The following is a 24,976-nucleotide window of genomic DNA, read 5'->3' as shown; positions in this document are numbered from 1 at the left end:
CGCCGAGAAAATGCAATTTAAGCAATAAAATTAAAAATGCTTATTAAACATAAACCAAACGTTGGAGGTGGTCATTTCTTCATGCGCAGTGAATAACTCGGCACTCTAAAGCACCCGATAGCGTTTTTTTCGATGCCAACCTAACCAGAGTGACGGGAGCGGCACAATTCAGAAAAAGTGCTCAGCTCGCCGAGAAAATGCGATTTAAGCAATAAAATTAAAAATGCTTATTGTTGGGAAAAATATACTTTTTATCATTGGATTCTATGTATCTACTTATGTGTGCAAGATTTTCCGCAACATGTGACAGTTGGCCTTGTGATAATGACTTGGGAGCAGATGGCTGGCTAAGGAGCTCATGTATGGAGTCATGAGCCGCGCTATACAATGAGCCCCATAGTTAGCTAGCCATGAACAGATCATGAGGTTGTCATGGGATGGCCGAAGCAGACAAACGTCTTATTTAAGTAGAAGTCATGAGGACTCCAACAGAGGTATCCATCCCATGAGCACTAAGACTACATCTTTTGTCTAGCTAAAGTCATGAGACGACCATACCGCGTCTGTCCTAATAGTATCGCTGTTGCGCGGTGGTCATGAGATGTAATTGTGGAATGTCCTTCCCGTCTAAAGAAGCTATGCGTTCATGTACATGTACACTTGCCCCATTGTTTGTTCCTCAATAAAAGGCACGACCAAACTGAGGGAAGGCGCAGATCCCATCCACATTCACTGTGGCTGGGGTGTGTCCTTCGGCAGAAGTCGCTGGCCATCAAAGACGTATCCCGCCTCTGTGAGATTCTGTTCAGATAAATGTTGTGAACCCAACATTTTCTGGTGGCCCGTACGGGGATTCCTGAAAATCTGCTTGCTGATCCGAGGAGTGTTGAAGACGCCGAATCCGTGCACGGCAGAGGTCATCACAGGACCCTGAAGGAAAGCCCTGGGGAGCGATGTTCATCCACCAGGCCGGCGAAGTCCAGTTCAGCACCTCTCGGCGGCGACGATTGACGGAATCTTCAAGAGAAATCTTTCAGAGATTCGGTGAGACCTCTTTGTTGGCTGCGTGGTTGGGGTATTTTAGTCCCCGGAAAAAAGGGTACCCGGGTAAGGGCGGCGGAGTCCTTGTGAATTCCAAGTGATAGGAATTCGGTCTACAGATGGAACTTGTAGACGTAAATACACCTCGTTGTGTTAAAATTCCGCAGTGTGAATGTGTGTGTGAATGGTAGCACGTATGTGCTGCATGTAATATAGTGCGAAGAAATAACGAATTTCTGTGGAAGCACAGGCAAGAATTCCTCACCAGGAAACTGGTCGAAGCAGGAATTACCACAGAAAGTCGTTATCCCACTAAAGAAACATTCCAGCTTTAGAAATCCCTAAGATTTGACAGATTGGACTAAATTCATTAAAATGGGGGGCCGTCAAAGTGTTATTGACAATATATAAGAAGATGAGAAGTATACATGTTAAATAAGTTACCAAACTTGAGGCAAGTGTCATTAAGAACGATGAGGCCGCAAGTATGTTTGTCAGACAATGAAGCCACAGTGCGCAGGCGCACTGTTAAACAGAGGAGCCTGAGGCAAAAAGCTCTTTCTGCTCCTATGCAAAACATGCATCAAATACCTGTAACTCCCCCATATAATAGCAAAATATGTCATGCTCAGTCAATTAGAACTCCTGTACAAACAAGAAGCATGACGAAGGCTGTTAAATTCCCCCAAAGTATAAACGATGCTGATGTATGCTATGCGAATGATACAGGTGTCAAACCTTATTGAAAGATAAAGCCACTAATATGAAAAAATAAAAATAAAAATAGTAAAACCAACACATCAAATAGAGGTAGACGTTTGCGCAGCGCTGTTTGTTGATGTTGTTTCTGTATTTTGTCTTTATTGTGGGCCCTTGTCTTGTCCTTGTGTTTTCTGTGTGTTTCTGTGTGTCTATGTGTTAAAATTATGAAATTGGCTAAAATAGTGTGCAAGGAAATTTACTAGACTGCGGTCTATTAGATTTGTACCATGACACAAAAAGCAAAATGATTTTGAAACTAGAAGATGCAATTTCTGGAGAAATTGGATGTGAAGGCGTAAAAGATTAATAAATACTTAGAGGATGCAACAGAATGATGTTGAAGCAGAATTGAATCGGTTGGAAAAATGTAGAAATTAGAGATGAAAGAATTAATTTTGTGAAATTTTGCAGAACATTTAATCAATCAATCTTTTATTGGCCAAGTTTGAGCATGCCATACAAAGGATTAATAAGATAACGTGAAAACATAATTTTTTAATTTAGCGATTTTGGGAATGTTGAAAACTCTCCCCGGTGTGTCGTGAATGGGCTGAATGATGTGAATTTCAAATTGGGACAATGTTAATCTGAAACATAGAATGTGCCATTAGGAATGAATGGAAGAAAAATTGCCATAAATTTGCAAATTTTGTGGAAATGAAAAGCTTATGGAATCAAATGAATGCAAGCATCTCTTGCGTGAAATTTCGGAATATGTCAAAATTGGAATGAGTGGGTTGTTTTATCAAGAACCTTGAGATGGGACAAATTCAAATGAGGAATGTGAATTGAAGATTATGTATGACTGTGTGAACAGCTTGCAGAGGACTTGAGGAGAGTGGGACCAGTATATAATGGAGGCTGTGTGTGTGTGTGTGTGTGTGTGAGAGAGAGAGGGAGAGGTGCAAATGAGCAGGAATGAATGATTGACAAGATACAGGTTGAATGGTTGACGTTGTTGGAGACTGCTATGGGAAAATTAGCAGAACAACTTTGAAGAAAGAGTGATCTTGAGCAAATTTAATGCTAAGAAAAGAAAATAGGGCTTATTTCACAGTGGTTGACTGATTATCATGAATTGAATGGCTGGTTTTACGCTTTCATTTAAAAGTCAAGTTTTGGTCTACATTATTGATAATTGCTTTTGAAACAAAGGAAGCGTGGGGATGAGATTCCTTTCTCCTCATGCAGCATTTAGGCCTGAGAGGATATGAAGTCGAGTAACAAAAGTTACGATGGGTAAAACCAGAAGTAAACTATGTTGGTTTACTCTCAGCGAAAGGGAGAGCACTGCAATGAGGCAGGAAACAGGCTATATTAGACACAACACGACCTGTCACAAAGAGCAATGTTTTTTTTTTCTGTGATTCCTTCAGAGCTTGGGCTCCACATTATGCTGAAATTGCTAAGCCACTGACACGAGTGGCTCATGGACAGTCGTTAGCAGTCGAAGATACATTCGCGTGGACACCAAAAGTAGAAGCATTGACAAATTAAAAATGACATTAATTCGGACAACAAAGGGTGCGATAATGGATAAGGTGTTATTGACCACGTCAGCAACGAAACTGTTTTGCCAAAATGATTTTTTAAGGCAAACCCAATTGTGTCACTTATGTGACAACAGGGGGGGATGAGTTATTAGTTACCTTCGGTTTAGATTCTTAAGTGAAATTTAAAAAAATAAATAAATAAATAAAAAACATGTCCTATTTGTGTGAAACATGATCCACACGGGAACCTAAAAGAAACTATATGAAAATCACCCCCACTTCAGAAGGGTTAACACCTGTTGAAAACAAAGTGGAAAATGTGTTCAAGTTATACTAGGTGGATTGCTAAAGGTGCACATCTGACAGACAAAGACATATACGTTGTAAATAATAAGCTTGCTATCTCTAAATCCCTTTTTAGAGCAGCTGCAATTTCGACACAAGGAAGTACTCATGTGTCGACAGGGGGGATGCAGGAGCTAATATCACAACACTTTACAACGTATGGTTTCAATTTGTACTCAAAACTTTTTTTGTAGAGCTGTGAAGTCTGTATAAAAAAAAATAATCCACAAGGGAATGTAAAACCAAAAAGAGGAAAATTCGCAGAACCGACATATCCGTTCCAAATGTCGCATATGGACTTCATAGAACTAAACAGGTGTGGACTGTACAAATACTGTTTAGTCCTAATCGATGCCTTTTCAAGGTGGACAGAAATAATCCCAGCAAAGAATGCAGATGCTATAACAGTAACAAAGGCTATCTGCAAGACCATTATTCCCAGTTATGGAATCCCAGAGACCATTTATAGTGACAACGGACCACATTTTGTCAATACGGTCATTAACCAAATGCATGGCAGAAACGGGAAGACCATGGCCCGAATGTCTAGATTTTGTAAAACTCTATATGAGGATTATGCCCTGTGGCAAGGTTTTAACCCGATATGAGATCATTCATGGCAGAGCATACGGGCTCCCACTGTTCTCACATGATCAAGACACAGCCACAGAAGAGCTAACTCTAGCTGACTAACATGATCAAAACCATGCAAACGGAAAACGTGTCAAATGCAAATTTACTGCCCTCCACTCCTTTATCTCCACAGGATGGCTCAGCAAAACCAGGTGACTGGGTCTTCATCAAAGTAATCAAACGGAAGACGTGGTCTTCACCCCGGTGGGAGGGACCATTCCAAGTCCTACTCACCACACCCACAGCTGTGCAGAATGACCCAGCTGGATTCATCTCAGCCACTGTAAGCTGCAGAGAGTGCTTGGCTCCTAGGCCCCGGTCAGGGCGAAGTATCCGGCTACAAAGGGGGTGCCAATTATAGTTTGGCATCAGTCTCAAACCGGTGAAGAACTAAGAACCCTGATCATTTAGCTCCCTAGGGGTTCAGGTGGCTCTGTGGAACTGAACGGAAAATGGCACTCAGAGGAGTGCTTGTCTGTGCTGTGGCTGTAGCATGCTTGCCAATGACATGGAGTGTCCAGGGTCCCCAAGGGGAGAGTGGAACTTCCGCTCGAATCAAGAGAATGACGACCGAACTGTTGACAAAGTATATAAAGATAAACCCAGATATACCCCATGCAGACAACATGTGGTACCAGTATGTATCCATGTTGGCCGAAACATACAATCAAAGTGAATGTTATGTATGTTCCATAATGCCACGATCAAGTCAACAGCCCGTCCTACATGCCCGATCCATGCCAGAGAAAAATGGATGGTGTTTCGCAATACTAAGGGCTTTTGGGTTTAATCCCATCGAAGGACTCAGACGGTCGGAAATTAATGAGGCACAACTAACCGCCCATCCCTGTTACAACATCTCAAGGCCATTCACAATAGTGTCAAGAAGTTCTGACGTCACACCCGCACCAGTGACTCTCGAAGTGAGTGAAACCATCTCACATCCCCTGTGCTTCCGACAAAGACGTGTTGATGGAATAAAGGTGGGAGATACAAAGCGCTGCATCACCACCGCACTTCTAGAACCTTCCAGCAAGACCTCGATGAATACCACCTTAGCAATCAGACAAATCCTAGCAGGAGGCGAAAATCCCCACTCCATCATCGAAGGGGGATGGTGGCTCTGTGGTCGCCGAGGCTACGCAGTCCTTCCAGGACGATGGGATGGCACATGTGCCCCCGTATATGTGTCAGATCACACTGTGTTCCTCAGTCTGACACATTTTCAGGAACATCATCAGCGAAAGACACGTGCAGCTGTTGCCCCCACCTTCCGACCCTACGACAGTGTCTGGGGCTCAGACGTACCAGATGAATACAAGCTTTGGAGCACAGGACAAAAGGTGGCACTCACACTCTTCCCACAGGCGGGTGTGGCTAAGACTATTCTCCGAATAGAAACTATGGACTACAGGTTGAAGACCTTTGCCAATTTTACTCTAGAGGCCCTTACAGGTTACCAGACGGAGCTGCAAGCCCTGAGACTAACGACACTACAGTCCCGAATGGTCTTGGACCTCCTGACTGCCGAGAAAGGAGGTGTGTGTGAAATAGTTGGTACCTCCTGTTGTACCTACATCCCAGGAGAAAATGACACCAACATCGAGTATGCCCTACAAGGCCTTCGGAACCTCCGTAAGGCTATGTCCCAGGACGAAACTCCAGCCAAGGACGTCCATCCCTTTTGGTGGCTGTTTTATGGCAATTGGAGGCAACTTCTCTTGAAAGTTGCAGTTCTTTTATTTTCCATACTGTTATTGCTCTGTATTTTTACATCATGGATCATACCTTGTATTCGTCACATGATGACTAAAATGTTGACATCAGCGTTTGCTATCCGGAATGTCATGTTGGTCCAGCGTGAACAAGATGAGTGGGACCACCTTGCGTAAACCGCCTACCTATTTGTTTTTTTTTCCTTTTTTGATGGTCCAGGAAAAAAAAAAAATAAAATACATTCCATTATGACGAACATGGCCAAAGCCGAATGGAGAGCTGTAGTTCTGGTAAACCCTGGAATGTAAACTTTCATACTTTTTGATGTTACTATACTATATTGTGTAGGCGTATACTCATTTATACACATATGTAGTTATTAGTTGATGTTTTGTTTTCCCATGAATTCCAATGTTAAACAGGGGGGAATGTTGGGAAAAATATACTTTTTATCATTGGATTCTATGTATCTACTTATGTGTGCAAGATTTTCCGCAACATGTGACAGTTGGCCTTGTGATAATGACTTGGGAGCAGATGGCTGGCTAAGGAGCTCATGTATGGAGTCATGAGCCGCGCTATACAATGAGCCCCATAGTTAGCTAGCCATGAACAGATCATGAGGTTGTCATGGGATGGCCGAAGCAGACAAACGTCTTATTTAAGTAGAAGTCATGAGGACTCCAACAGAGGTATCCATCCCATGAGCACTAAGACTACATCTTTTGTCTAGCTAAAGTCATGAGACGACCATACCGCGTCTGTCCTAATAGTATCGCTGTTGCGCGGTGGTCATGAGATGTAATTGTGGAATGTCCTTCCCGTCTAAAGAAGCTATGCGTTCATGTACATGTACACTTGCCCCATTGTTTGTTCCTCAATAAAAGGCACGACCAAACTGAGGGAAGGCGCAGATCCCATCCACATTCACTGTGGCTGGGGTGTGTCCTTCGGCAGAAGTCGCTGGCCATCAAAGACGTATCCCGCCTCTGTGAGATTCTGTTCAGATAAATGTTGTGAACCCAACACTTATAAAACATAAACCAAACGTTGGAGGTGGTCATTTCTTAATGCGCAGTAATAAACTCGGCACTCTAAAGCACCCGAGAGCGTTTTTTTCGATGCCAACCTAACCAGAGTGACGGGAGCGGCACAATTCAGAAAAAGTGCTCAGCTCGCCGAGAAAATGCGATTTAAGCAATAAAATTAAAAATGCTTATAAAACATAAACCAAACGTTGGAGGTGGTCATTTCTTAATGCGCAGTAATAAACTCGGCACTCTAAAGCACCCGAGAGCGTTTTTTTCGATGCCAACCTAACCAGAGTGACGGGAGCGGCACAATTCAGAAAAAGCGCTCAGCTCGCCGAGAAAATGCGATTTAAGCAATAAAATTAAAAATGCTTATAAAACATAAACCAAACGTTGGAGGTGGTCATTTCTTCGTGCGCAGTGAATAACTCGGCACTCTAAAGCACCCGAGAGCGTTTTTTTCGATGCCAACCTAACCAGAGTGACGGGAGCGGCACAATTCAGAAAAAGTGCTCAGCTCGCCGAGAAAATGCGATTTAAGCAATAAAATTAAAAATGCTTATAAAACATAAACCAAACGTTGGAGGTGGTCATTTCTTAATGCGCAGTAATAAACTCGGCACTCTAAAGCACCCGAGAGCGTTTTTTTCGATGCCAACCTAACCAGAGTGACGGGAGCGGCACAATTCAGAAAAAGCGCTCAGCTCGCCGAGAAAATGCGATTTAAGCAATAAAATTAAAAATGCTTATAAAACATAAACCAAACGTTGGAGGTGGTCATTTCTTAATGCGCAGTAATAAACTCAGCACTCTAAAGCACCCGAGAGCGTTTTTTTCGATGCCAACCTAACCAGAGTGACGGGAGCGGCACAATTCAGAAAAAGCGCTCAGCTCGCCGAGAAAATGCGATTTAAGCAATAAAATTAAAAATGCTTATAAAACATAAACCAAACGTTGGAGGTGGTCATTTCTTCATGCGCAGTGAATAACTCGGCACTCTAAAGCACCCGAGAGCGTTTTTTTCGATGCCAAGTGACGGGAGCGGCACAATTCAGAAAAAGTGCTCAGCTCGCCGAGAAAATGCGATTTAAGCTATAAAATTAAAAATGCTTATAAAACATAAACCAAACGTTGGAGGTGGTCATTTCTTAATGCGCAGTAATAAACTCGGCACTCTAAAGCACCCGAGAGCGTTTTTTTCGATGCCAACCTAACCAGAGTGACGGGAGCGGCACAATTCAGAAAAAGTGCTCAGCTCGCCGAGAAAATGCGATTTAAGCAATAAAATTAAAAATGCTTATAAAACATAAACCAAACGTTGGAGGTGGTCATTTCTTAATGCGCAGTAATAAACTCGGCACTCTAAAGCACCCGAGAGCGTTTTTTTCGATGCCAACCTAACCAGAGTGACGGGAGCGGCACAATTCAGAAAAAGTGCTCAGCTCGCCGAGAAAATGCGATTTAAGCAATAAAATTAAAAATGCTTATTAAACATAAACCAAACGTTGGAGGTGGTCATTTCTTCATGCGCAGTGAATAACTCGGCACTCTAAAGCACCCGAGAGCGTTTTTTTCGATGCCAACCTAACCAGAGTGACGGGAGCGGCACAATTCAGAAAAAGTGCTCAGCTCGCCGAGAAAATGCGATTTAAGCAATAAAATTAAAAATGCTTATTAAACATAAACCAAACGTTGGAGGTGGTCATTTCTTCATGCGCAGTGAATAACTCGGCACTCTAAAGCACCCGATAGCGTTTTTTTCGATGCCAACCTAACCAGAGTGACGGGAGCGGCACAATTCAGAAAAAGTGCTCAGCTCGCCGAGAAAATGCGATTTAAGCAATAAAATTAAAAATGCTTATAAAACATAAACCAAACGTTGGAGGTGGTCATTTCTTAATGCGCAGTAATAAACTCGGCACTCTAAAGCACCCGAGAGCGTTTTTTTCGATGCCAACCTAACCAGAGTGACGGGAGCGGCACAATTCAGAAAAAGTGCTCAGCTCGCCGAGAAAATGCGATTTAAGCAATAAAATTAAAAATGCTTATAAAACATAAACCAAACGTTGGAGGTGGTCATTTCTTAATGCGCAGTAATAAACTCGGCACTCTAAAGCACCCGAGAGCGTTTTTTTCGATGCCAACCTAACCAGAGTGACGGGAGCGGCACAATTCAGAAAAAGCGCTCAGCTCGCCGAGAAAATGCGATTTAAGCAATAAAATTAAAAATGCTTATAAAACATAAACCAAACGTTGGAGGTGGTCATTTCTTCATGCGCAGTGATAAACTCGGCACTCTAAAGCACCCGAGAGCGTTTTTTTCGATGCCAACCTAACCAGAGTGACGGGAGCGGCACAATTCAGAAAAAGTGCTCAGCTCGCCGAGAAAATGCGATTTAAGCAATAAAATTAAAAATGCTTATAAAACATAAACCAAACGTTGGAGGTGGTCATTTCTTCATGCGCAGTGATAAACTCGGCACTCTAAAGCACCCGAGAGCGTTTTTTTCGATGCCAACCTAACCAGAGTGACGGGAGCGGCACAATTCAGAAAAAGTGCTCAGCTCGCCGAGAAAATGCGATTCAAGCAATAAAATTAAAAATGCTTATTAAACATCAACCAAACGTTGGAGGTGGTCATTTCTTCATGCGCAGTGAATAACTCGGCACTCTAAAGCACCCGAGAGCGTTTTTTTCGATGCCAACCTAACCAGAGTGACGGGAGCGGCACAATTCAGAAAAAGTGCTCAGCTCGCCGAGAAAATGCGATTTAAGCAATAAAATTAAAAATGCTTATAAAACATAAACCAAACGTTGGAGGTGGTCATTTCTTAATGCGCAGTAATAAACTCGGCACTCTAAAGCACCCGAGAGCGTTTTTTTCGATGCCAACCTAACCAGAGTGACGGGAGCGGCACAATTCAGAAAAAGTGCTCAGCTCGCCGAGAAAATGCGATTAAAGCAATAAAATTAAAAATGCTTATAAAACATAAACCAAACGTTGGAGGTGGTCATTTCTTAATGCGCAGTAATAAACTCGGCACTCTAAAGCACCCGAGAGCGTTTTTTTCGATGCCAACCTAACCAGAGTGACGGGAGCGGCACAATTCAGAAAACGTGCTCAGCTCGCCGAGAAAATGCGATTTAAGCAATAAAATTAAAAATGCTTATAAAACATAAACCAAACGTTGGAGGTGGTCATTTCTTAATGCGCAGTAATAAACTCGGCACTCTAAAGCACCCGAGAGCGTTTTTTTCGATGCCAACCTAACCAGAGTGACGGGAGCGGCACAATTCAGAAAAAGTGCTCAGCTCGCCGAGAAAATGCGATTTAAGCAATAAAATTAAAAATGCTTATTAAACATAAACCAAACGTTGGGGGTGGTCATTTCTTCATGCGCAGTGAATAACTCGGCACTCTAAAGCACCCGAGAGCGTTTTTTTCGATGCCAACCTAACCAGAGTGACGGGAGCGGCACAATTCAGAAAAAGCGCTCAGCTCGCCGAGAAAATGCGATTTAAGCAATAAAATTAAAAATGCTTATTAAACATAAACCAAACATTGGAGGTGGTCATTTCTTCATGCGCAGTGAATAACTCGGCACTCTAAAGCACCCGAGAGCGTTTTTTTCGATGCCAACCTAACCAGAGTGACGGGAGCGGCACAATTCAGAAAAAGCGCTCAGCTCGCCGAGAAAATGCGATTTAAGCAATAAAATTAAAAATGCTTATAAAACATAAACCAAACGTTGGAGGTGGTCATTTCTTCATGCGCAGTGATAAACTCGGCACTCTAAAGCACCCGAGAGCGTTTTTTTCGATGCCAACCTAACCAGAGTGACGGGAGCGGCACAATTCAGAAAAAGTGCTCAGCTCGCCGAGAAAATGCGATTTAAGCAATAAAATTAAAAATGCTTATAAAACATAAACCAAACGTTGGAGGTGGTCATTTCTTCATGCGCAGTGAATAACTCGGCACTCTAAAGCACCCGAGAGCGTTTTTTTCGATGCCAACCTAACCAGAGTGACGGGAGCGGCACAATTCAGAAAAAGTGCTCAGCTCGCCGAGAAAATGCGATTTAAGCAATAAAATTAAAAATGCTTATAAAACATAAACCAAACGTTGGAGGTGGTCATTTCTTAATGCGCAGTAATAAACTCGGCACTCTAAAGCACCCGTGAGCGTTTTTTTCGATGCCAACCTAACCAGAGTGACGGGAGCGGCACAATTCAGAAAAAGTGCTCAGCTCGCCGAGAAAATGCGATTTAAGCAATAAAATTAAAAATGCTTATAAAACATAAACCAAACGTTGGAGGTGGTCATTTCTTCATGCGCAGTGATAAAGTCGGCACTCTAAAGCACCCGAGAGCGTTTTTTTCGATGCCAACCTAACCAGAGTGACGGGAGCGGCACAATTCAGAAAAAGCGCTCAGCTCGCCGAGAAAATGCGATTTAAGCAATAAAATTAAAAATGCTTATAAAACATAAACCAAACGTTGGAGGTGGTCATTTCTTCATGCGCAGTGATAAACTCGGCACTCTAAAGCACCCGAGAGCGTTTTTTTCGATGCCAACCTAACCAGAGTGACGGGAGCGGCACAATTCAGAAAAAGTGCTCAGCTCGCCGAGAAAATGCGATTCAAGCAATAAAATTAAAAATGCTTATTAAACATAAACCAAACGTTGGAGGTGGTCATTTCTTCATGCGCAGTGAATAACTCGGCACTCTAAAGCACCCGAGAGCGTTTTTTTCGATGCCAACCTAACCAGAGTGACGGGAGCGGCACAATTCAGAAAAAGTGCTCAGCTCGCCGAGAAAATGCGATTCAAGCAATAAAATTAAAAATGCTTATAAAACATAAACCAAACGTTGGAGGTGGTCATTTCTTCATGCGCAGTGATAAACTCGGCACTCTAAAGCACCCGAGAGCGTTTTTTTCGATGCCAACCTAACCAGAGTGACGGGAGCGGCACAATTCAGAAAAAGTGCTCAGCTCGCCGAGAAAATGCGATTTAAGCAATACAATTAAAAATGCTTATAAAACATAAACCAAACGTTGGAGGTGGTCATTTCTTCATGCGCAGTGATAAACTCGGCACTCTAAAGCACCCGAGAGCGTTTTTTTCGATGCCAACCTAACCAGAGTGATGGGAGCGGCACAATTCAGAAAAAGTGCTCAGCTCGCCGAGAAAATGCGATTTAAGCAATAAAATTAAAAATGCTTATAAAACATAAACCAAACGTTGGAGGTGGTCATTTCTTAATGCGCAGTAATAAACTCGGCACTCTAAAGCACCCGAGAGCGTTTTTTTCGATGCCAACCTAACCAGAGTGACGGGAGCGGCACAATTCAGAAAAAGTGCTCAGCTCGCCGAGAAAATGCGATTTAAGCAATAAAATTAAAAATGCTTATAAAACATAAACCAAACGTTGGAGGTGGTCATTTCTTAATGCGCAGTAATAAACTCGGCACTCTAGAGCACCCGAGAGCGTTTTTTTCGATGCCAACCTAACCAGAGTGACGGGAGCGGCACAATTCAGAAAAAGTGCTCAGCTCGCCGAGAAAATGCGATTTAAGCAATAAAATTAAAAATGCTTATAAAACATAAACCAAACGTTGGAAGTGGTCATTTCTTCATGCGCAGTGATAAACTCGGCACTCTAAAGCACCCGAGAGCGTTTTTTTCGATGCCAACCTAACCAGAGTTACGGGAGCGGCACAATTCAGAAAAAGCGCTCAGCTCGCCGAGAAAATGCGATTTAAGCAATAAAATTAAAAATGCTTATAAAACATAAACCAAACGTTGGAGGTGGTCATTTCTTCATGCGCAGTGATAAACTCGGCACTCTAAAGCACCCGAGAGCGTTTTTTTCGATGCCAACCTAACCAGAGTGACGGGAGCGGCACAATTCAGAAAAAGCGCTCAGCTCGCCGAGAAAATGCGATTTAAGCAATAAAATTAAAAATGCTTATAAAACATAAACCAAACGTTGGAGGTGGTCATTTCTTAATGCGCAGTAATAAACTCGGCACTCTATAGCACCCGAGAGCGTTTTTTTCGATGCCAACCTAACCAGAGTGACGGGAGAGGCACAATTCAGAAAAAGTGCTCAGCTCGCCGAGAAAATGCGATTTAAGCAATAAAATTAAAAATGCTTATAAAACATAAACCAAACGTTGGAGGTGGTCATTTCTCAATGCGCAGTAATAAACTCGGCACTCTAAAGCACCCGAGAGCGTTTTTTTCGATGCCAACCTAACCAGAGTGACGGGAGCGGCACAATTCAGAAAAAGTGCTCAGCTCGCCGAGAAAATGCGATTTAAGCAATAAAATTAAAAATGCTTATAAAACATAAACCAAACGTTGGAGGTGGTCATTTCTTAATGCGCAGTAATAAACTCGGCACTCTAGAGCACCCGAGAGCGTTTTTTTCGATGCCAACCTAACCAGAGTGACGGGAGCGGCACAATTCAGAAAAAGTGCTCAGCTCGCCGAGAAAATGCGATTTAAGCAATAAAATTAAAAATGCTTATAAAACATAAACCAAACGTTGGAGGTGGTCATTTCTTCATGCGCAGTGATAAACTCGGCACTCTAAAGCACCCGAGAGCGTTTTTTTCGATGCCAACCTAACCAGAGTTACGGGAGCGGCACAATTCAGAAAAAGCGCTCAGCTCGCCGAGAAAATGCGATTTAAGCAATACAATTAAAAATGCTTATAAAACATAAACCAAACGTTGGAGGTGGTCATTTCTTCATGCGCAGTGATAAACTCGGCACTCTAAAGCACCCGAGAGCGTTTTTTTCGATGCCAACCTAACCAGAGTGACGGGAGCGGCACAATTCAGAAAAAGCGCTCAGCTCGCCGAGAAAATGCGATTTAAGCAATAAAATTAAAAATGCTTATAAAACATAAACCAAACGTTGGAGGTGGTCATTTCTTCATGCGCAGTGATAAACTCGGCACTCTAAAGCACCCGAGAGCGTTTTTTTCGATGCCAACCTAACCAGAGTGACGGGAGCGGCACAATTCAGAAAAAGTGCTCAGCTCGCCGAGAAAATGCGATTTAAGCAATAAAATTAAAAATGCTTATAAAACATAAACCAAACGTTGGAGGTGGTCATTTCTCCATGCGCAGTGAATAACTCGGCACTCTAAAGCACCCGAGAGCGTTTTTTTCGATGCCAACCTAACCAGAGTGACGGGAGCGGCACAATTCAGAAAAAGTGCTCAGCTCGCCGAGAAAATGCGATTTAAGCAATAAAATTAAAAATGCTTATAAAACATAAACCAAACGTTGGAGGTGGTCATTTCTTAATGCGCAGTAATAAACTCGGCACTCTAAAGCACCCGTGAGCGTTTTTTTCGATGCCAACCTAACCAGAGTGACGGGAGCGGCACAATTCAGAAAAAGTGCTCAGCTCGCCGAGAAAATGCGATTTAAGCAATAAAATTAAAAATGCTTATAAAACATAAACCAAACGTTGGAGGTGGTCATTTCTTAATGCGCAGTAATAAACTCGGCACTCTAAAGCACCCGAGAGCGTTTTTTTCGATGCCAACCTAACCAGAGTGACGGGAGCGGCACAATTCAGAAAAAGCGCTCAGCTCGCCGAGAAAATGCGATTTAAGCAATAAAATTAAAAATGCTTATAAAACATAAACCAAACGTTGGAGGTGGTCATTTCTTCATGCGCAGTGATAAACTCGGCACTCTAAAGCACCCGTGAGCGTTTTTTTCGATGCCAACCTAACCAGAGTGACGGGAGCGGCACAATTCAGAAAAAGTGCTCAGCTCGCCGAGAAAATGCGATTTAAGCAATAAAATTAAAAATGCTTATAAAACATAAACCAAACGTTGGAGGTGGTCATTTCTTCATGCGCAGTGATAAACTCGGCACTCTAAAGCACCCGAGAGCGTTTTTTTCGATGCCAACCTAACCAGAGTGACGGGAGCGGCACAATTCAGAAAAAGTGCTCAGCTCGCCGAGAAAATGCAATTTAAGCAATAAAATTAAAAATGCTTATTAAACATAAACCAAACGTTGGAGGTGGTCATTTCTTCATGCGCAGTGAATAACTCGGCACTCTAAAGCACCCGATAGCGTTTTTTTCGATGCCAACCTAACCAGAGTGACGGGAGCGGCACAATTCAGAAAAAGTGCTCAGCTCGCCGAGAAAATGCGATTTAAGCAATAAAATTAAAAATGCTTATAAAACATAAACCAAACGTTGGAGGTGGTCATTTCTTAATGCGCAGTAATAAACTCGGCACTCTAAAGCACCCGAGAGCGTTTTTTTCGATGCCAACCTAACCAGAGTGACGGGAGCGGCACAATTCAGAAAAAGTGCTCAGCTCGCCGAGAAAATGCGATTTAAGCAATAAAATTAAAAATGCTTATAAAACATAAACCAAACGTTGGAGGTGGTCATTTCTTAATGCGCAGTAATAAACTCGGCACTCTAAAGCACCCGAGAGCGTTTTTTTCGATGCCAACCTAACCAGAGTGACGGGAGCGGCACAATTCAGAAAAAGCGCTCAGCTCGCCGAGAAAATGCGATTTAAGCAATACAATTAAAAATGCTTATAAAACATAAACCAAACGTTGGAGGTGGTCATTTCTTCGTGCGCAGTGAATAACTCGGCACTCTAAAGCACCCGAGAGCGTTTTTTTCGATGCCAACCTAACCAGAGTGACGGGACGGCACAATTCAGAAAAAGTGCTCAGCTCGCCGAGAAAATGCGATTTAAGCAATAAAATTAAAAATGCTTATAAAACATAAACCAAACGTCGGAGGTGGTCATTTCTTAATGCGCAGTAATAAACTCGGCACTCTAAAGCACCCGAGAGCGTTTTTTTCGATGCCAACCTAACCAGAGTGACGGGAGCGGCACAATTCAGAAAAAGCGCTCAGCTCGCCGAGAAAATGCGATTTAAGCAATAAAATTAAAAATGCTTATAAAACATAAACCAAACGTTGGAGGTGGTCATTTCTTAATGCGCAGTAATAAACTCAGCACTCTAAAGCACCCGAGAGCGTTTTTTTCGATGCCAACCTAACCAGAGTGACGGGAGCGGCACAATTCAGAAAAAGCGCTCAGCTCGCCGATAAAATGCGATTTAAGCAATAAAATTAAAAATGCTTATAAAACATAAACCAAACGTTGGAGGTGGTCATTTCTTCATGCGCAGTGAATAACTCGGCACTCTAAAGCACCCGAGAGCGTTTTTTTCGATGCCAAGTGACGGGAGCGGCACAATTCAGAAAAAGTGCTCAGCTCGCCGAGAAAATGCGATTTAAGCTATAAAATTAAAAATGCTTATAAAACATAAACCAAACGTTGGAGGTGGTCATTTCTTAATGCGCAGTAATAAACTCGGCACTCTAAAGCACCCGAGAGCGTTTTTTTCGATGCCAACCTAACCAGAGTGACGGGAGCGGCACAATTCAGAAAAAGTGCTCAGCTCGCCGAGAAAATGCGATTTAAGCAATAAAATTAAAAATGCTTATAAAACATAAACCAAACGTTGGAGGTGGTCATTTCTTAATGCGCAGTAATAAACTCGGCACTCTAAAGCACCCGAGAGCGTTTTTTTCGATGCCAACCTAACCAGAGTGACGGGAGCGGCACAATTCAGAAAAAGTGCTCAGCTCGCCGAGAAAATGCGATTTAAGCAATAAAATTAAAAATGCTTATTAAACATAAACCAAACGTTGGAGGTGGTCATTTCTTCATGCGCAGTGAATAACTCGGCACTCTAAAGCACCCGAGAGCGTTTTTTTCGATGCCAACCTAACCAGAGTGACGGGAGCGGCACAATTCAGAAAAAGCGCTCAGCTCGCCGAGAAAATGCGAATTAAGCAATAAAATTAAAAATGCTTATAAAACATAAACCAAACGTTGGAGGTGGTCATTTCTTAATGCGCAGTAATAAACTCGGCACTCTAAAGCACCCGAGAGCGTTTTTTTCGATGCCAACCTAACCAGAGTGACGGGAGCGGCACAATTCAGAAAAAGTGCTCAGCTCGCCGAGAAAATGCGATTTAAGCAATAAAATTAAAAATGCTTATAAAACATAAACCAAACGTTGGAGGTGGTCATTTCTTAATGCGCAGTAATAAACTCGGCACTCTAAAGCACCCGAGAGCGTTTTTTTCGATGCCAACCTAACCAGAGTGACGGGAGCGGCACAATTCAGAAAAAGTGCTCAGCTCGCCGAGAAAATGCGATTTAAGCAATAAAATTAAAAATGCTTATTAAACATAAACCAAACGTTGGAGGTGGTCATTTCTTCATGCGCAGTGAATAACTCGGCACTCTAAAGCACCCGATAGCGTTTTTTTCGATGCCAACCTAACCAGAGTGACGGGAGCGGCACAATTCAGAAAAAGTGCTCAGCTCGCCGAGAAAATGCGATTTAAGCAATAAAATTAAAAATGCTTATAAAACATAAACCAAACGTTGGAGGTGGTCATTTCTTAATGCGCAGTAATAAACTCGGCACTCTAAAGCACCCGAGAGCGTTTTTTTCGATGCCAACCTAACCAGAGTGACGGGAGCGGCACAATTCAGAAAAAGTGCTCAGCTCGCCGAGAAAATGCGATTTAAGCAATAAAATTAAAAATGCTTATAAAACATAAACCAAACGTTGGAGGTGGTCATTTCTCAATGCGCAGTAATAAACTCGGCACTCTAAAGCACCCGAGAGCGTTTTTTTCGATGCCAACCTAACCAGAGTGACGGGAGCGGCACAATTCAGAAAAAGCGCTCAGCTCGCCGAGAAAATGCGATTTAAGCAATAAAATTAAAAATGCTTATAAAACATAAACCAAACGTTGGAGGTGGTCATTTCTTCATGCGCAGTGATAAACTCGGCACTCTAAAGCACCCGAGAGCGTTTTTTTCGATGCCAACCTAACCAGAGTGACGGGAGCGGCACAATTCAGAAAAAGTGCTCAGCTCGCCGAGAAAATGCGATTTAAGCAATAAAATTAAAAATGCTTATAAAACATAAACCAAACGTTGGAGGTGGTCATTTCTTCATGCGCAGTGATAAACTCGGCACTCTAAAGCACCCGAGAGCGTTTTTTTCGATGCCAACCTAACCAGAGTGACGGGAGCGGCACAATTCAGAAAAAGTGCTCAGCTCGCCGAGAAAATGCGATTCAAGCAATAAAATTAAAAATGCTTATTAAACATAAACCAAACGTTGGAGGTGGTCATTTCTTCATGCGCAGTGAATAACTCGGCACTCTAAAGCACCCGAGAGCGTTTTTTTCGATGCCAACCTAACCAGAGTGACGGGAGCGGCACAATTCAGAAAAAGTGCTCAGCTCGCCGAGAAAATGCGATTTAAGCAATAAAATTAAAAATGCTTATAAAACATAAACCAAACGTTGGAGGTGGTCATTTCTTAATGCGCAGTAATAAACTCGGCACTCTAAAGCACCCGAGAGCGTTTTTTTCGATGCCAACCTAACCAGAGTGACGGGAGCGGCACAATTCAGAAAAAGTGCTCAGCTCGCCGAGAAAATGCGATTAAAGCAATAAAATTAAAAATGCTTATAAAACATAAACCAAACGTTGGAGGTGGTCATTTCTTAATGCGCAGTAATAAACTCGGCACTCTAAAGCACCCGAGAGCGTTTTTTTCGATGCCAACCTAACCAGAGTGACGGGAGCAGCACAATTCAGAAAAAGTGCTCAGCTCGCCGAGAAAATGCGATTCAAGCAATAAAATTAAAAATGCTTATAAAACATAAACCAAACGTTGGAGGTGGTCATTTCTTCATGCGCAGTGATAAACTCGGCACTCTAAAGCACCCGAGAGCGTTTTTTTCGATGCCAACCTAACCAGAGTGACGGGAGCGGCACAATTCAGAAAAAGTGCTCAGCTCGCCGAGAAAATGCGATTTAAGCAATACAATTAAAAATGCTTATAAAACATAAACCAAACGTTGGAGGTGGTCATTTCTTCATGCGCAGTGATAAACTCGGCACTCTAAAGCACCCGAGAGCGTTTTTTTCGATGCCAACCTAACCAGAGTGATGGGAGCGGCACAATTCAGAAAAAGTGCTCAGCTCGCCGAGAAAATGCGATTTAAGCAATAAAATTAAAAATGCTTATAAAACATAAACCAAACGTTGGAGGTGGTCATTTCTTAATGCGCAGTAATAAACTCGGCACTCTAAAGCACCCGAGAGCGTTTTTTTCGATGCCAACCTAACCAGAGTGACGGGAGCGGCACAATTCAGAAAAAGTGCTCAGCTCGCCGAGAAAATGCGATTTAAGCAATAAAATTAAAAATGCTTATAAAACATAAACCAAACGTTGGAGGTGGTCATTTCTTAATGCGCAGTAATAAACTCGGCACTCTAGAGCACCCGAGAGCGTTTTTTTCGATGCCAACCTAACCAGAGTGACGGGAGCGGCACAATTCAGAAAAAGTGCTCAGCTCGCCGAGAAAATGCGATTTAAGCAATAAAATTAAAAATGCTTATAAAACATAAACCAAACGTTGGAAGTGGTCATTTCTTCATGCGCAGTGATAAACTCGGCACTCTAAAGCACCCGAGAGCGTTTTTTTCGATGCCAACCTAACCAGAGTTACGGGAGCGGCACAATTCAGAAAAAGCGCTCAGCTCGCCGAGAAAATGCGATTTAAGCAATAAAATTAAAAATGCTTATAAAACATAAACCAAACGTTGGAGGTGGTCATTTCTTCATGCGCAGTGATAAACTCGGCACTCTAAAGCACCCGAGAGCGTTTTTTTCGATGCCAACCTAACCAGAGTGACGGGAGCGGCACAATTCAGAAAAAGCGCTCAGCTCGCCGAGAAAATGCGATTTAAGCAATAAAATTAAAAATGCTTATAAAACATAAACCAAACGTTGGAGGTGGTCATTTCTTAATGCGCAGTAATAAACTCGGCACTCTATAGCACCCGAGAGCGTTTTTTTCGATGCCAACCTAACCAGAGTGACGGGAGAGGCACAATTCAGAAAAAGTGCTCAGCTCGCCGAGAAAATGCGATTTAAGCAATAAAATTAAAAATGCTTATAAAACATAAACCAAACGTTGGAGGTGGTCATTTCTCAATGCGCAGTAATAAACTCGGCACTCTAAAGCACCCGAGAGCGTTTTTTTCGATGCCAACCTAACCAGAGTGACGGGAGCGGCACAATTCAGAAAAAGTGCTCAGCTCGCCGAGAAAATGCGATTTAAGCAATAAAATTAAAAATGCTTATAAAACATAAACCAAACGTTGGAGGTGGTCATTTCTTAATGCGCAGTAATAAACTCGGCACTCTAAAGCACCCGAGAGCGTTTTTTTCGATGCCAACCTAACCAGAGTGACGGGAGCGGCACAATTCAGAAAAAGCGCTCAGCTCGCCGAGAAAATGCGATTTAAGCAATAAAATTAAAAATGCTTATAAAACATAAACCAAACGTTGGAGGTGGTCATTTCCTAATGCACAGTAATAAACTCGGCACTCTAAAGCACCCGAGAGGGTTTTTTTCGATGCCAACCTAACCAGAGTGACGGGAGCGGCACAATTCAGAAAAAGTGCTCAGCTCGCCGAGAAAATGCGATTTAAGCAATAAAATTAAAAATGCTTATTAAACATAAACCAAACGTTGGAGGTGGTCATTTCTTCATGCGCAGTGAATAACTCGGCACTCTAAAGCACCCGAGAGCGTTTTTTTCGATGCCAACCTAACCAGAGTGACGGGAGCGGCACAATTCAGAAAAAGCGCTCAGCTCGCCGAGAAAATGCGATTTAAGCAATAAAATTAAAAATGCTTATAAAACATAAACCAAACGTTGGAGGTGGTCATTTCTTCATGCGCAGTGAATAACTCGGCACTCTAAAGCACCCGAGAGCGTTTTTTTCGATGCCAAGTGACGGGAGCGGCACAATTCAGAAAAAGTGCTCAGCTCGCCGAGAAAATGCGATTTAAGCAATAAAATTAAAAATGCTTATAAAACATAAACCAAACGTTGGAGGTGGTCATTTCTTAATGCGCAGTAATAAACTCGGCACTCTAAAGCACCCGAGAGCGTTTTTTTCGATGCCAACCTAACCAGAGTGACGGGAGCGGCACAATTCAGAAAAAGTGCTCAGCTCGCCGAGAAAATGCGATTTAAGCAATAAAATTAAAAATGCTTATAAAACATAAACCAAACGTTGGAGGTGGTCATTTCTTAATGCGCAGTAATAAACTCGGCACTCTAAAGCACCCGAGAGCGTTTTTTTCGATGCCAACCTAACCAGAGTGACGGGAGTTGCACAATTCAGAAAAAGTGCTCAGCTCGCCGAGAAAATGCGATTTAAGCAATAAAATTAAAAATGCTTATAAAACATAAACCAAACGTTGGAGGTGGTCATTTCTTAATGCGCAGTAATAAACTCGGCACTCTTAAGCACCCGAGAGCGTTTTTTTCGATGCCAACCTAACCAGAGTGACGGGAGCGGCACAATTCAGAAAAAGTGCTCAGCTCGCCGAGAAAATGCAATTTAAGCAATAAAATTAAAAATGCTTATTAAACATAAACCAAACGTTGGAGGTGGTCATTTCTTCATGCGCAGTGAATAACTCGGCACTCTAAAGCACCCGAGAGCGTTTTTTTCGATGCCAACCTAACCAGAGTGACGGGAGCGGCACAATTCAGAAAAAGTGCTCAGCTCGCCGAGAAAATGCGATTTAAGCAATAAAATTAAAAATGCTTATAAAACATAAACCAAACGTTGGAAGTGGTCATTTCTTCATGCGCAGTGATAAACTCGGCACTCTAAAGCACCCGAGAGCGTTTTTTTCGATGCCAACCTAACCAGAGTGACGGGAGCGGCACAATTCAGAAAAAGCGCTCAGCTCGCCGAGAAAATGCGATTTAAGCAATAAAATTAAAAATGCTTATAAAACATAAACCAAACGTTGGAGGTGGTCATTTCCTAATGCGCAGTAATAAACTCGGCACTCTAAAGCACCCGAGAGCGTTTTTTTCGATGCCAACCTAACCAGAGTGACGGGAGCGGCACAATTCAGAAAAAGTGCTCAGCTCGCCGAGAAAATGCGATTTAAGCAATAAAATTAAAAATGCTTATAAAACATAAACCAAACGTTGGAGGTGGTCATTTCTTAATGCGCAGTAATAAACTCGGCACTCTAGAGCACCCGAGAGCGTTTTTTTCGATGCCAACCTAACCAGAGTGACGGGAGCGGCACAATTCAGAAAAAGTGCTCAGCTCGCCGAGAAAATGCGATTTAAGCAATAAAATTAAAAATGCTTATAAAACATAAACCAAACGTTGGAAGTGGTCATTTCTTCATGCGCAGTGATAAACTCGGCACTCTAAAGCACCCGAGAGCGTTTTTTTCGATGCCAACCTAACCAGAGTGACGGGAGCGGCACAATTCAGAAAAAGCGCTCAGCTCGCCGAGAAAATGCGATTTAAGCAATAAAATTAAAAATGCTTATAAAACATAAACCAAACGTTGGAGGTGGTCATTTCCTAATGCGCAGTAATAAACTCGGCACTCTAAAGCACCCGAGAGCGTTTTTTTCGATGCCAACCTAACCAGAGTGACGGGAGCGGCACAATTCAGAAAAAGTGCTCAGCTCGCCGAGAAAATGCGATTTAAGCAATAAAATTAAAAATGCTTATAAAACATAAACCAAACGTTGGAGGTGGTCATTTCTTAATGCGCAGTAATAAACTCGGCACTCTAGAGCACCCGAGAGCGTTTTTTTCGATGCCAACCTAACCAGAGTGACGGGAGCGGCACAATTCAGAAAAAGTGCTCAGCTCGCCGAGAAAATGCGATTTAAGCAATAAAATTAAAAATGCTTATAAAACATAAACCAAACGTTGGAGGTGGTCATTTCTTAATGCGCAGTAATAAACTCGGCACTCTAAAGCACCCGTGAGCGTTTTTTTCGATGCCAACCTAACCAGAGTGACGGGAGCGGCACAATTCAGAAAAAGTGCTCAGCTCGCCGAGAAAATGCGATTTAAGCAATAAAATTAAAAATGCTTAGAAAACATAAACCAAACGTTGGAGGTGGTCATTTCTTAATGCGCAGTAATAAACTCGGCACTCTAAAGCACCCGAGAGCGTTTTTTTCGATGCCAACCTAACCAGAGTGACGGGAGCGGCACAATTCAGAAAAAGTGCTCAGCTCGCCGAGAAAATGCGATTTAAGCAATAAAATTAAAAATGCTTATAAAACATAAACCAAACGTTGGAGGTGGTCATTTCTCCATGCGCAGTGAATAACTCGGCACTCTAAAGCACCCGAGAGCGTTTTTTTCGATGCCAACCTAACCAGAGTGACGGGAGCGGCACAATTCAGAAAAAGTGCTCAGCTCGCCGAGAAAATGCGATTTAAGCAATAAAATTAAAAATGCTTATAAAACATAAACCAAACGTTGGAGGTGGTCATTTCTTAATGCGCAGTAATAAACTCGGCACTCTAAAGCACCCGTGAGCGTTTTTTTCGATGCCAACCTAACCAGAAAGACGGGAGCGGCACAATTCAGAAAAAGTGCTCAGCTCGCCGAGAAAATGCGATTTAAGCAATAAAATTAAAAATGCTTATAAAACATAAACCAAACGTTGGAGGTGGTCATTTCTTAATGCGCAGTAATAAACTCGGCACTCTAAAGCACCCGAGAGCGTTTTTTTCGATGCCAACCTAACCAGAGTGACGGGAGCGGCACAATTCAGAAAAAGCGCTCAGCTCGCCGAGAAAATGCGATTTAAGCAATAAAATTAAAAATGCTTATAAAACATAAACCAAACGTTGGAGGTGGTCATTTCTTAATGCGCAGTGATAAACTCGGCACTCTAGAGCACCCGAGAGCGTTTTTTTCGATGCCAACCTAACCAGAGTGACGGGAGCGGCACAATTCAGAAAAAGTGCTCAGCTCGCCGAGAAAATGCGATTTAAGCAATAAAATTAAAAATGCTTATAAAACATAAACCAAACGTTGGAGGTGGTCATTTCTTCATGCGCAGTGATAAACTCGGCACTCTAAAGCACCCGAGAGCGTTTTTTTCGATGCCAACCTAACCAGAGTTACGGGAGCGGCACAATTCAGAAAAAGCGCTCAGCTCGCCGAGAAAATGCGATTTAAGCAATACAATTAAAAATGCTTATAAAACATAAACCAAACGTTGGAGGTGGTCATTTCTTCATGCGCAGTGATAAACTCGGCATGCACTCTAAAGCACCCGAGAGCGTTTTTTTCGATGCCAACCTAACCAGAGTGACGGGAGCGGCACAATTCAGAAAAAGCGCTCAGCTCGCCGAGAAAATGCGATTTAAGCAATAAAATTAAAAATGCTTATAAAACATAAACCAAACGTTGGAGGTGGTCATTTCTTCATGCGCAGTGATAAACTCGGCACTCTAAAGCACCCGAGAGCGTTTTTTTCGATGCCAACCTAACCAGAGTGACGGGAGCGGCACAATTCAGAAAAAGTGCTCAGCTCGCCGAGAAAATGCGATTTAAGCAATAAAATTAAAAATGCTTATAAAACATAAACCAAACGTTGGAGGTGGTCATTTCTCCATGCGCAGTGAATAACTCGGCACTCTAAAGCACCCGAGAGCGTTTTTTTCGATGCCAACCTAACCAGAGTGACGGGAGCGGCACAATTCAGAAAAAGTGCTCAGCTCGCCGAGAAAATGCGATTTAAGCAATAAAATTAAAAATGCTTATAAAACATAAACCAAACGTTGGAGGTGGTCATTTCTTAATGCGCAGTAATAAACTCGGCACTCTAAAGCACCCGTGAGCGTTTTTTTCGATGCCAACCTAACCAGAGTGACGGGAGCGGCACAATTCAGAAAAAGTGCTCAGCTCGCCGAGAAAATGCGATTTAAGCAATAAAATTAAAAATGCTTATAAAACATAAACCAAACGTTGGAGGTGGT

At 42.5% G+C, this 24,976-nt stretch overlaps 1 protein-coding gene across 1 annotated transcript; it reads left to right on the top strand.

The window, feature by feature from the left end:
* Window positions 1-238: 238 nt before the first annotated feature.
* LOC133148322 (uncharacterized) lies at window positions 239-6,971 on the top strand. The gene is made up of 2 exons (XM_061271422.1): window positions 239-1,044; window positions 4,408-6,971. Exon 2 carries the CDS (start codon window positions 4,727-4,729, stop codon window positions 6,164-6,166), a length of 1,440 nt encoding a protein of 479 aa, XP_061127406.1. The 5' UTR covers window positions 239-1,044; window positions 4,408-4,726; the 3' UTR covers window positions 6,167-6,971.
* The last annotated feature ends 18,005 nt before the right edge of the window (window positions 6,972-24,976 follow it).

This window comes from Syngnathus typhle, unplaced genomic scaffold, assembly GCF_033458585.1.
Source record: "Syngnathus typhle isolate RoL2023-S1 ecotype Sweden unplaced genomic scaffold, RoL_Styp_1.0 HiC_scaffold_61, whole genome shotgun sequence".
In the NCBI taxonomy this organism is placed as follows: domain Eukaryota; kingdom Metazoa; phylum Chordata; class Actinopteri; order Syngnathiformes; family Syngnathidae; genus Syngnathus; species Syngnathus typhle.
This window is presented reverse-complemented; position numbering and strand designations above follow the sequence as displayed.